General features: G+C 39.6%; 1 protein-coding gene across 2 annotated transcripts in view; it reads right to left on the bottom strand.

The window, feature by feature from the left end:
* The window catches only part of igsf9bb (immunoglobulin superfamily, member 9Bb), a 145,117-nt gene that overhangs the window by 25,107 nt on the left and 107,251 nt on the right, over positions 1-12,759 (bottom strand). For both annotated transcript variants that reach the window (XM_067376561.1, XM_067376560.1), the window contains exon 13: positions 1,952-2,127. In XM_067376561.1, coding sequence (XP_067232662.1) covers positions 1,952-2,127 — 176 coding nt within the window. The remainder of the gene's footprint in view (positions 1-1,951; positions 2,128-12,759) is intronic.

Here is a 12,759-nt window from a genome sequence, read left to right on the forward strand (position 1 = left end):
ATGTGTTGGGTAAAAAGCATTATAATGTATTATAACTGTGATTACAATTATTCATGAGACCACACAAAGCTTTATAAGGTGCATTACAAGGCATAATTAATGCATTTTATAATGCATTATATATAAAGGCTTGTATCTGCCAAAATTGCCATTTCAGGTTAATCATTAAAAATGCTAATAATTTTAATGTTAAATATAATCTTTACATACAATAAATACATAAATTATAAATATGTACATTACAAAGTTACGATGCCCACAGAGGACTGTAAAGAAGCAGGGCCTTAAAATCATTGATGATTCAAGCCATATTCTTCACAAAGAGTATGAGCTGATGCCCTTGGGCAGGAGGTATAGGGTACCAACCTGTAAGTTGAATAGGTATAAATTCTCTTTAGTTCCTCTATCAATTAAATTATTGAACAATAAGACATGATAGGTGTGTGTGTGGGGTAGATGTGTAATGTAATGTTTTAGGTATAGGTACATAGTGCAATAAGCAATGCTTTGTTTTGAGTTGTATGGAGTGTAACTGTACGGTGGACTGTAATGGTATGTGTGTTGTCCTGCTCTCTCGATGGCCCAAGACAAATTTCTCCAAAGGGAGTCAATATAAATTAAAGAAATTCACTTGAAATGACTGATTTTCAGTTTTAATGTTTTTTGTTCTTTCCAAATTTAGACAAAATATAGACTAATTTATCCATTGTTGACATTAACATTCAAAATTTATCAGCTTATCTGTATCAGCCAGACTTTTAATATCCAGGTATCTCTAGAATAAACAAAATACACTATATGGACAAAAGTATTAGGACAGCTGACCATTACACAAACAGGAACTTTAATGACATTGCATTCTAAATACATAGATATTAGTATGGAGTTGGTCCAACCTTTGCAGCTATAACAGCTTCCACTCTTCTGGGAAGGCTTTCCACAAGATTTTAGAGTGTTTCTGTGGGAATTTTTGCCTACTCATTCAATAGAAAGTGGGCTGGAATAGAAAAAGGCCTTCCCCAAACTGTTCCCACAAAGTTGAAAGCACAGCATTGTCCAAAATGTCTTGGTATGCTGAAGCATTAAGATTTCCCTTCACTGGAATTAAGGGGCTTAACCCAACCCCTGAAAAACATCTCCATACTATTGTCCCTCCTCCACCAAACTTTACAGTTGGCACATTGCAGTCAGACAGGTAATGTTCTCCTGGCATCTGCCAAACCCAGATTCACTCATCAGGCTGCCAAACAGCAAAGTGTGATTTGTCACACCAACGCTCCAGAGTCTAGTGGTGGTGTGCTTTACACTGCCCATCCAACGCTTGGCATCGTATTTGGTGATGTGAGGTCTGCGTGCAGCTGTTCAACCATGGAAACCCATTCCAGCTCCCGCAGCACAGTTTTTGTTCTGAAAACTATGCTACTATGCAAAATGTGTCTCAGTACTTGGTGACCCTGCTCTGTGACTTTACATGTTTTTGTGGCTGCTGTTCCTAAATGCTTCTACTTTCCAATAACACCACTTACAGTTGGCTGCTGAATATTTAGCAGGGAAAAAAATTGCACACACTGACTTATTGCAAGGGTGGCATCCTATCACAGCACCACAGTTGAATTCACTGAGTTCTTCAAAACGACCCTTTTTCCACAAATGTTTGTAAATGCTTGATTTTATACAGCTGTGCCAATGGGTCTGACTGAAACACCTAAATTCAATAATTAAGAGGTATGTCCCAATATTTTTGTCCACAGTGTATATAATATGGTGTAGTATAGTTAGGATCAAGTATTTGTTGCTTCTTTAAGGAATCGGTGAGGAATCAGAATTGTTAAGTGTCAGTTTTTCAATTGTAATCATTACATTTTTAGCATTTCTATCCCTACTATAAAATGGACTTCTGTCAGGCAGAGATGAACTTGTCATTGAATCTTGGATCGCATGGGTGGCCAACCTAGAGTGTTCACAGTGACGACCTCGCTGAACGGGCCCGTCCCCAGCTTGTTCTGGGCCAGGACGCTGAATTGGTAGGCCGTCTCGGGCTCCAGGCCTTGCACGAGGAGCCAGTGCTGCCCGCTGGGCACAGGCATGGACAGCCAGTCATGCGGTCCTAACTGCTCCCTCTTTACCCTGCAGGAGAAGTCACATGCACAGATGGAAAAAGTTCAGCACAGCACAAGCACACATGCACATACGCTCGGATAATGATCATCACGTCGCTCACAACACTGATGAGAGCTCTGCCTGCAGCTTGACGTAAAAAGACAGCTTGTTTGGCTCAGTGTGAGTGTTCAGTGATATCCAATAATACAAAACTGTCTCACTCTTTCCCAGAGGAAATCCTGAGGAATGCAACTGTGTTTTCAACTGCCGATCTTTACAAAAATATCTTCATACATCTTCAGTGTACCCTACAGCCCTTTTGTCTGACTCTCTTGGGAATGAACTATGGCTTGAAATGAGTCTTATGGATCATACATCTCTTACAGGAAACAGTAAGGATGGCTCCAATGTTGTGGTTAAATGGAATAGAAAGTATATTTTAAAGGATTAGTTCACTTTAAAATGAAAATTACCCCAAGATTTACTTACCCTGAAGCCATCTTAGGTGTATATGGCTTTCTTCTTTCTGATGAACACAATCAGAGTTATATTAATAAATATCCTGACGCATCCAAGCTTTATAATGGCAGTGAACGGGACCAACGAGTATGAAGCTCAAGAAAGTGCATCGATCCATCATAAACGTACTCCACATGGCTCCAGGGGGTTAATAAAGGCCTTCTGAAGCGAAGCGATGTGTTTGTGTCAGAAAAATATCCATATTTAAGTTAGAAAGTAAAATATCTAGCTTCTGCCAGACCGCCTTCCGTATTCAACTTACGGAAAAAACGTAACTGACGTCGCATCAGTTGTGCTTGTTTCGTAAGTTGAATATGGAAGAAGTAGGACGTAGCGTAAGCATTTAGAACTGCGATAGGCATTACACTTCCTTTGTAAGTTGAATACGGAAAGGCGGTCTGGTGGAAGTTAGATATTTTACTTTATAACTTGTTGAAGCTGCAGTCCGTAACTTTTTTTGTTTAAAAATTATCCAAAATCAATTTTTGAGCAAGTACATAACCAGCCAGTGTTCAAAACTATCTCATTATCTTAGCTCGATTCACAACGGTAAGCTTGTAATAATGTTTTATAATAAGAGCGCCATGGTGGATTTCCGCGGGAAATTCGAGCATGCAGCAGTTCCTCTATGCGTCATTACGTCACATCCGTAAACAGAAAAAAGGAGTCCAGGCTAGTCGTTTTTATCATGTGAGGATGCAGCTGGTAGCCTGTTCTCACAGCAGCTGAAATAATTAAACTTATCATTTTGATGGCGGATTGTAATACAGAAAGGTCCAAATGACAATCATAAGTGACACCTGGAGATAGTCAAAAAGCAAAAGACTTTGGACTGCGGAGTGGCTATAGAAATTGAAATCTACAGGTAATGCTAATATACACATAGTCATAGCAATGCTGATGTTGTTAACATTAACGATTTGAGAACAAAGTATAAAAGTAATAATAATTTGCACGGTTTAGCATGATCCAAACTAAGTGATCGTTAAATTTAATCATCATTGGCAGCGCGATTTATTGTAGGCCTAATGCTTTTTTCCTCAGTTGGTCAGAACAAAAGTGGCAGACATGTTACTTACTTGTTCAGATGATATTTTCCAGTGAAAATTCTTATATTGGTCATACTTTCAAGATGTAGAATCAGTGATTCTGAAGTGCAGTATCCACACCGGTGCGGTGACTGACAGAAAGCATTAGATTCATCCAAGCTGTGCCGAGGCACAACGCATGTACAGATAACTGTTCCGCATATGACTGCAATTGCAGGTTTCAAACAAGAGATGGCGACAAAGAGGAAAAATCACGGACTACAGCTTTAAATATGGATATCTTTCTTACACAAATGCATTGCACTGCTTCAGAATGCCTTTATTTACCCCCCGGAGCCTCGTGGAGTACGTTTATGATGGATGGATGCACTTTCTTGAGATTCAAAGACTCTGCCCTCGTTCACTGCCTTTATAAAGCTTGGATGCGTCAGGATATTTATTAATATAACTCCAATTGCTCATCAGAAAGAAGAAAGTCATACACCTAGGATGGCTTGAGGATGAGTAAATCTTGGGTAATTTTCATTTTAAAGTAAACTAATCCTTTAACATTTAGATTTTTTTTCATATTGTTTTTCTTTCAGTTACAGAAGCCAATGACATCATGCCCTATTGCACATATCCGTTGCAAGTGTGACTGCATCTACAACCAGTATGCTGATAAACTACTGCTCTCTGCAGGCATGGAATGACGCCTGCCGGATGTCCAATTGTTCCTATTGGTGTGAGTCATAATATTCCACCGAGGTATAATTGATCACTTCCTCCATGCCCTTATAGCATGCGAGTTCACAGGCTCTTGAGATGTGTGTTATTCACAGCATCTCAGCGGTTGCTCAGCACCTCTCCTGCAAATGCACAGGAAGTAGCAGGAACATGGCAACTATCTGCGTCAACGAGGTTGACGGGAGCTGTTCTTTAATCTCACGTGGGTCACCTTTAAAGGCCATTCACACACAACCTTTAAAGCATGAGTCACACTGCCCAATGTTTCAAATGACTTCTTTAGTCAGCTCTTGGCACAGGCCTCCGATCGTTCGGATACCCGTGGTGGACACATCAGGCCAGCGGATAATGATGATCTAAGAAGAAGTTGGAAGCAGAACGGTGAGGAAGGCCTGGCCCTTGGGGGAGGATAAACATGCTTTCTTTTATCCTCCTGGAGGGCCTTCTATTCTTCTTTAGCTTATGCCTGTGTGGAGTGCTGCATTAGTGGAAGGACTCAAGTTGGTACTCGCATTCAGTGTTTCCTCATATGTATGCTGTATGACATCGATCTGTCTTGGATTAGTTAGATAATGTATATTACCACTACTACATTTTTTAAACAATTTCCAAAGAGATGACCACAAGCACTCATATGTGCAATACTTAAAAAAAAAAAAAAACTTTAATAATAAGTCAGATGAACAGAAAATCTGTATGGACACCACAAATATATCTATGTATAAACCATTAATACACTAAAACAAAATACCAATCAAAAGTTTGGGGCTGGTACCATTTTTTTTTTTTTTATTAATACTTTAATTTAGCAAGAATCATTAAAAGTGAGAGTAAAGAATTTGACATTGTTACAAAACATTTTTATTTTGCATAAATGCTGTTCTTTTAAATATTCTATTCATTAAAGAATCCTAAATAAATCATGGTTTCCACAAATTGTTAAGCAGCACTGCTGTTCAACTTTGATAATATTAAGAAATGTTTCTTAAGCACCAAATCAGCATGAGAATGACTGCTGAAGGATCATGTGACTCTGAAAACTGGAGTAACGATGCTGAATATTCAACTTTGCCATCGCAGAAATAAATTACATTTCATAATATAGTAAAATAGAAAAGAGTTATTTTAAAATTGTAATTATATTTCACAATATTACTGCTTTTACTGTATTTTGATGAATGCAGCCTTGGTAAGCATAAGAGACTTCTTTCAAAAACATTCAATAATCTTACCGACCCCAAACTTTTGAATGGTAATGTATACAAACTTCCCCTTCCATCTCATATAATGCCTAGACTTTCCCCTCTTTTTCTCTACGTGTCTCTCTAAACTCTCAGACTAAATTTCATGACTATTTATAGCTCGAAAAGGACTGAAATCTGTCTCCAGGGCTTGTGACGGTCTAAACCTGTTCATGCTACATTCCCATGAAACACGGCTGCCATCTGTTACCTGGTGTGACATTGCAGAAATATGTTCTAAAATAAGTAGCAAAGGCTCCGTTTGAAGGAGCTTTAGAGACAAACAATTGAGATGTTCTTGCTCGTACCCACCGAAGCAAACATACAATGCTTATTTGCGAAGCATATGCCATTCTATAGGGGCAAGAGCACAGAGAGCTATAGAATGCTGATATTCCGGGTGAATATCGCAGAGGACAGCACTAAAGGAGGAGCAGAATCACAGGGATGCAGAAGCTCTGGCATGGGCGGCAGAGAGATGAAGAGAGGCGAAGGAGACGATTGAGCGAGGAGACGAGCGTGCTGCTAATTGAGCCAGAAGCCAGAGTTTGCTGTTATGAATCATGTCATTAACAAAAGAACCTCTGCAAACTTGAACCTCTTTAAAACCTGAATGTCACCTTACCAAAGCAAGTAATGAAAACTATAAAATTATGGTACAGTAAATACTTACTTGCAATTGTTGGCTCTCTGCATACGGTTAAAATATCAAAAACTGTTTAACACTGAACTGTGAGAAGGCACAAGACACAGTCTTTATAATAATGATCATACATCACATATCTCAGAATCTGTCATAGTTCAGAATCTATCAGGGCTTAATAAATACTGTATGTACAAACTAGAGGTTCATAGCACCTGACAAACATTTGCAGTTCAATAAGTTAGACCTGTTAGCATCTGAAAAGTTCTATTGCACTTAAACATTATTGTTTATAACTTAATTTGATGTTTTGTCATTTATCAGGATTAGTATGTATATTGTTTCCTGCAATTTACAAGGATAATTCACCCTCATGTCATTCAAAACTTGTGTTTCACAAAAGAAAGAAAGGCATAGATGTTTGGAAAGACATGACAGTGAGAAAACCAAGAGAGAAAAACTTTTATTATTGAGTGAACTATACCTTATTTTTCTCACTGTATGAATGTGTTTGTATACGTATATGAATGTATACAGGTCAATGACGTGACACTACTTTTTGTGTCCATATGGTTTAGTTCACTTTAAAAGGGTTAAAATTTGCTAATTACATGCATGCATTCTCTTTTTTGAATCATGTGAGTCAAGTCAAATTCCTTAAGTGTCAAGGTTAGGGAGGTTCAAGGTTCAAGGAGCCATTTTGTTAAAATTGTGCAAGAGGACCATGTGACATAAGTATTAACTTTTTTTTTTTTTTTTTTTTTTTTAATATTCCCACCAAGGCGTAAACCGGTTACACCATTTGACATTTCAATTTAAAATTTGACAGGCATTATTGTGGACACCTATGTAAGCACATGGCCTCTGTGGGAATATTTTAAAAAGTTACTACTCATGTCACATGGTCTTCTTGCACAATTTTAACAAAATGGCTCCTTGAAAGTTGGCTACACCACCTTGACACTTAAAGGTGCCCTGGAACCAGTTTTCACAAGATGTAATATAAGTCTAAGGTCTCCCCTGAATGTGTCTGTGAAGTTTCAGCTCAAAATACCCCATAGATTTGTTTTAATTAATTTTTCTAACTGCCTATTTTGGGGCATCATTAACTATGCACTGATTCAGGCTGCGGCCCCTTTAAATCACGCGCTCCCTTGCTTGCTTACCTAGTCAGATGATTCTGCTGTGCACAGATCCAGACGTTACTGGCTGCCCTTGTGTAATGCCTTGAACATGGGCTGGCATATGCAAATATTGGGGTTGTACATATTAATGATCCCGACGGTTACGTAACAGTCTGTGTTATGTTGAGATTCGCCTGTTCTTCAGAGGTCTTTTAAACAAATGAGATTTACTTAAGAAGGAGGAAACAATGGTGTTTGAGACTCACTGTATGTCTTTTCCATGTACTGAACTCTTGTTATTCAACAAAGTAAGGTAAATTCAATTTTTGATTCTAGGGCACCTTTAAGGAATTTGACTTGACTAGTTCATGATGCTGATTAAAGATGAAATATAAACTAACCTATTATTTGGAACTATTCAAACTATTTTTATTGAGAATTTCACGTTTTTTAAACAAAATCAATTGTTTGGTACAAAGTTTTTATGGTTACACCACACTGACATTTTTGCAATCATTCTCCAAATATGATCCTCAAAAAAGAGAGTGTATGTGTAATGGAATGATAAAATGTAATTTTGAAAATTGACCCCCCCCCATTAATATGTGTATACATTTCCTCATGTTTTCTTTTTTTTTTTCTCTTTTCTTTTCACAAAATGATAACATTTCAGTTAAGGTTAAACATCTTTGTGGCACTACACCGCCATACCTCTAGATGGCGCATTACGCACATATGAATAATGCGAGAGATTTACTTCCCCCTGTTCGGCGCGCTCAGTAATAAACTGACTGCCGCCGTGGAAAGATATAACTTTTGTCTTCTCATGTTTTTACAGGTATCGAGTATATTTTATTAAAAAAAAGATTAATTTCATTGTACTTGTGTGAATCGACAGGGGTGATGCAAAGAGTTTAAGCGAGTTATGAAGTGTATTTAATCTAAAAAAGTGTTTTAATTCACAAAGAATTATAAAAAACGGCTAAAGAGCAAGTTTATTCATGTTTCATGCCTGTTTATGTTGATTGACATTAGAAAAATGTTTATTAGACTAAGATATTGAGTTCATGTCTGATATATTATCGTTTTAGAAACGTTTTAGAATTACATTTCTTAGTGCATGTTGTATTCTCGTTTGTATCGCCATTTTGAGTGTTCAGCACATGTATTGTTTCAGTGTCTGCATGTGCGTGAGTTAAAAAGAATAAGACTAATTCTATCAAACTAATATATAATGACATCTAAAGTATTTTCATTATTGTAAAGTATATGATTATTATTATAAATCTATGTAAGATTCTAAATGCATATAATGCATACCTGCATATAAACTTATGTGTTAACATACAAGTATACATATTTGTACAAAGGTGTATTTTGAATATGTTTATCTAGTGTATTAATGGATTTGTTTGTTTCAGTGTATTCCATCAAATGCACTTTGAGTGTTAAAGTTTTGAAACATTGAATCTTTTTCAGAAGTTAAATGAATTAAAAGAAAGAAACTATTGCAGTAATAAACTGACTGCCGCCGTGGAAAGATATAACTTTTGTCTTCTCATGTTTTTACAGTTTATGCACCGATCCACAGTGTACACTGCCTGTATATCATTTGCCGCCGTCTCAGGTATCCCTTAGATCTGAGGACGGTAACAACTTGGGGGCTCGTCCGGGATCAGCGCCACCTGGTGGTCGGGTGCTGATCAGTAAAGAACCACAGTGGTTGAACGTCTTTCATCCCAGACCAGCGAGTTGAACGGCAGACATCAGCAGTCCAGTCATGGCTACTCTTCGAGAACTACGGTGGGAGATCGAGAAGCAGCTCCACCTGCTGGTCAGCTCTTCGAACTGCAAAGCACTCTATAAAGTAGCCCTGTGTTGCGCGGTGGAGGAAGGAGAGGTGGTCCCAGGCGTGGATGCAACAGAAGTGGAACTCTACGATTTCATCGTTGATTTCATGCGAGGAGATCAACTGCAGAGTCTAGAGGACCAAGGAATGGGCCGCTTGCTGGCACTTCTTGACCTCGTTCATGAGTTGACTGCTACAGAACAAGGTTTTGCCTCCAACATCGAAGAAAACGAAGAGACTGTGGGACTGGTATCGCAATCTGCATCAACATCAGTAGCTTCCAGGGCGCAGGTAGCACAAACTACAGGTCTGACATCACATGCAAGAGCTAAACAAACTGTTTCATTGCCTAGAGTGTCTGAACAAATGACTGGTCTGATCAAATTCTCTGATGTTGCATCTTATCTGCCACGTAGAGAGTTTAAAATTTATGGTGGACAAATTTCTGATTCAAATTCAGATTTGAGTTTCAACAGCATTTGCAAGCAAATTGATGAAGGTATTGCAGATAATTTCACAGAGACAGAAATCATTCGAACAGTGTTAAAGGTAATCAAACCTGGTACCTTCAAAGAAATGCTTATCACAAAAGACAGCCTTACAGTAGCTGAGTTGAAACGGTTCCTTAGAGCTCACCTGAGGGACAAAAGCAGTACTGAATTATTTCAGGAATTGAGTAATGCAAAACAACAGGACAAAGAGTCCCCCCAACAGTTTGTGTATAGGTTAATGGGGCTTAAGCAGAGAGTGTTGTTTGCTTCAGAACAAACCGAATCTGAGTTTCAGTATGATCGTAAACTGGTCCAAGGTGTTTTCCTACACTCACTGTATCAGGGTCTGAATGAAAAATACACATTTGTTCGGAGGGACATTAAAGCAGCAATAGCAACCCAGGCAGCCACAGATGATCAGATCCTAGAACTGATTACACAGTCTGTTAGTGAGGAAACTGAAAGACAAAAACGAATAGGTCACACCAACAAGTCCAAAGTCACAATTTCAAGTGTAACACAGCAGGATGATGTGGTTGGGCAGTGTTCTCCCCTGAGTCTTGCAGAAGTTAAAGCCAATCGTGATGCCATTCAGGAACTTTCTGCTCAAGTATCTGTGCTGACCAAGAATCTGGAGAAAGTTGTCATGTCCATGGGCCCTTGTGTTCAACAGCAAACAAAAGTAGTCACCGCAAGTGCTCAACAGCTATTAAAATCGGAAGTGAAGGGAAAATGCAAGCAGTGTATATCCCAGAATGTTGAAGTGTGTACTCACTGTTTCTTCTGTGGTCAAGCAGGACACCGAGCTGTGGGCTGTCTCATGAAAAGTCGAGCGTTAAAAGAGAGGAGGTCACTGGGGAGGGACCACCAGTGACCGCAGATGATCTTGTGTCCCAAACTACTCCCCATGCACCCAGAGGTGAGAAACCTGTAACACAAAACACATACAGCAGAGCAATTGAGACTGTAGAGAAACGTGTTGCACAGCTGATTGGCAGTCGCTGCATGATAACTTGCCATTTAAATGGTGTCCGGGCTCAAATGCTTTTGGACAGTGGAGCCCAGGTCAGTATTGTTGGACGGGTGTGGCTAAAGCAATACTTACCAAACATTGAAATCCAACCACTAGAATCTCTACTAGCGGATTGCCAGCTTCATGTCACTGCAGCAAATGGAACAACCGTACCCTTTGATGGATGGGTTGAGGTTTTATTACAAATCTCAAGTGGCAAACAAAACAAAATTGCCATCCAAGTGCCCTTTTTGGTGAGTCAAAAATGCATGGACTGTCCACTGCTAGGTTTCAATGTAATTGAGGAGATCATAAGGGAGAGTAATAGTTGTGCGAATAACATCAGCCTAATTGATCTTCTATCTGAGGCCTTGCAGATGCACAAAGGTGCCGCTGAAACCTTGGTGTCCACAGTGAACTCCTCTCAAGACTGTAATGCAATCTGTAAAGTGAAGACTGGGAAGCTCGGAGTCACCATCCCCTGTAGTCAAGTCCTAGAGGTAAGATGTCGAGTAAAAGCATGGCACAAGGGTGGAACCATGATATTTGAACCAGCGTCAGGAAGTGTCATACCAGAAGGACTGGAGTTGTTTCCTGCTGTTGTAAATGTGCCTCCTGGTGCTTCAAAGACAGTGAAAATTCCAATTCAAAATTCCACAAACCATAACATTTACCTACCTCAGAGACTTGTGTTGGGTAGTATCGAACCCATCAGCGAAATGAGACCAATATGCCCATCCTCCAGTGTTCAGCATTCAGATAAGCAGATCAATGGTGCACTTTTGTGTTCATCCCAGGTCATGTCAGCAGATGATATCGGTCAAAGAGAAGATCATGAGAGGAGAGTTGTAGAAAAATGGCACCCACCTGTTGATCTTGAACACCTTGAAAAACGGGAACAAGAGATTGTAAGAGAAATGTTGTTTGATGAGTCAGATGTGTTCGCTCAGGATGAGGGAGACATCGGGTGTATTTCTGATCTTCAGCTGAAAATCCATCTATCAGATAAAACACCAGTCCAGAGGTGTTATAATGCCATCCCAAAACCCCTTTATAAGGAGGTCAAAGACTATGTGCAAAACCTGTTGAACAGAGGTTGGATCAAGAAGTCATCCTCATCATATTCGTCACCAGTGGTATGCGTTCGAAAGAAAGACAGCAGCTTGCGCTTGTGTGTCGATTTTCGAGATCTTAACCGTAAGACCATCCCTGATCGACATCCACTTCCCAGAATTCAAGATCTGTTAGACAGCCTTGGGGGAAATTCTTGGTTTTCCATTCTGGATCAGGGGAGCGCATACCATCAGGGATTTGTGAGTGAAGACTCTAGACATGTTACTGCCTTTAATACTCCATGGGGATTATACGAGTGGGTTCGTATTCCCTTTGGGTTGACGAACGCCCCAGCTGCATTTCAGCGATGCATGGAAGGAGTTTTGGAGGGTGTTAGAGATGAGTGCTGCGCCCCTTATTTAGATGATGTACTTTGTTACTCAAAGTCTTTCGACGATCATGTCAATCATCTCAGAAATGTGTTTCGTAAGATGAAGGAGCATGTAATTAGACTTCGACCAAAAAAATGCGAACTATTTAAAAGTCAAGTGAGATACATTGGCCGCTTGGTGTCAGGAGATGGAATTCAGATAGACCCAGCAGACTTGGAGGCAGTCAGAGCTTTGAAGAACAAGGAACCCCGCACCGTGGGAGAAGTGCGGACTCTGCTGGGATTCCTGAGCTATTACAGATCCTATATACAAGATTTTTCTAGACTGGCCAAGCCACTCTTTGAGCTTCTCCAACGACCACCTGGAACAAATGAGAGTACACAAAATCCCCAGGTTCTCAGTCGTCGGGGTGCACTAAGAAAGAGCGAAAAAGGGCAACTGAGCTCCAGAACGCCAGTCATTTGGACTGAAGAACATCAGAGTGTCGTTTCCAAATTTGTTGACATGTTGACAAGCCCGCCAGTGCTAGCTTACCCAGATTTTGACCTACCCTTTGTATT

The sequence above is a fragment of the Chanodichthys erythropterus genome, chromosome 22 (genome assembly GCF_024489055.1).
Source record: "Chanodichthys erythropterus isolate Z2021 chromosome 22, ASM2448905v1, whole genome shotgun sequence".
Lineage (NCBI taxonomy): Eukaryota > Metazoa > Chordata > Actinopteri > Cypriniformes > Xenocyprididae > Chanodichthys > Chanodichthys erythropterus.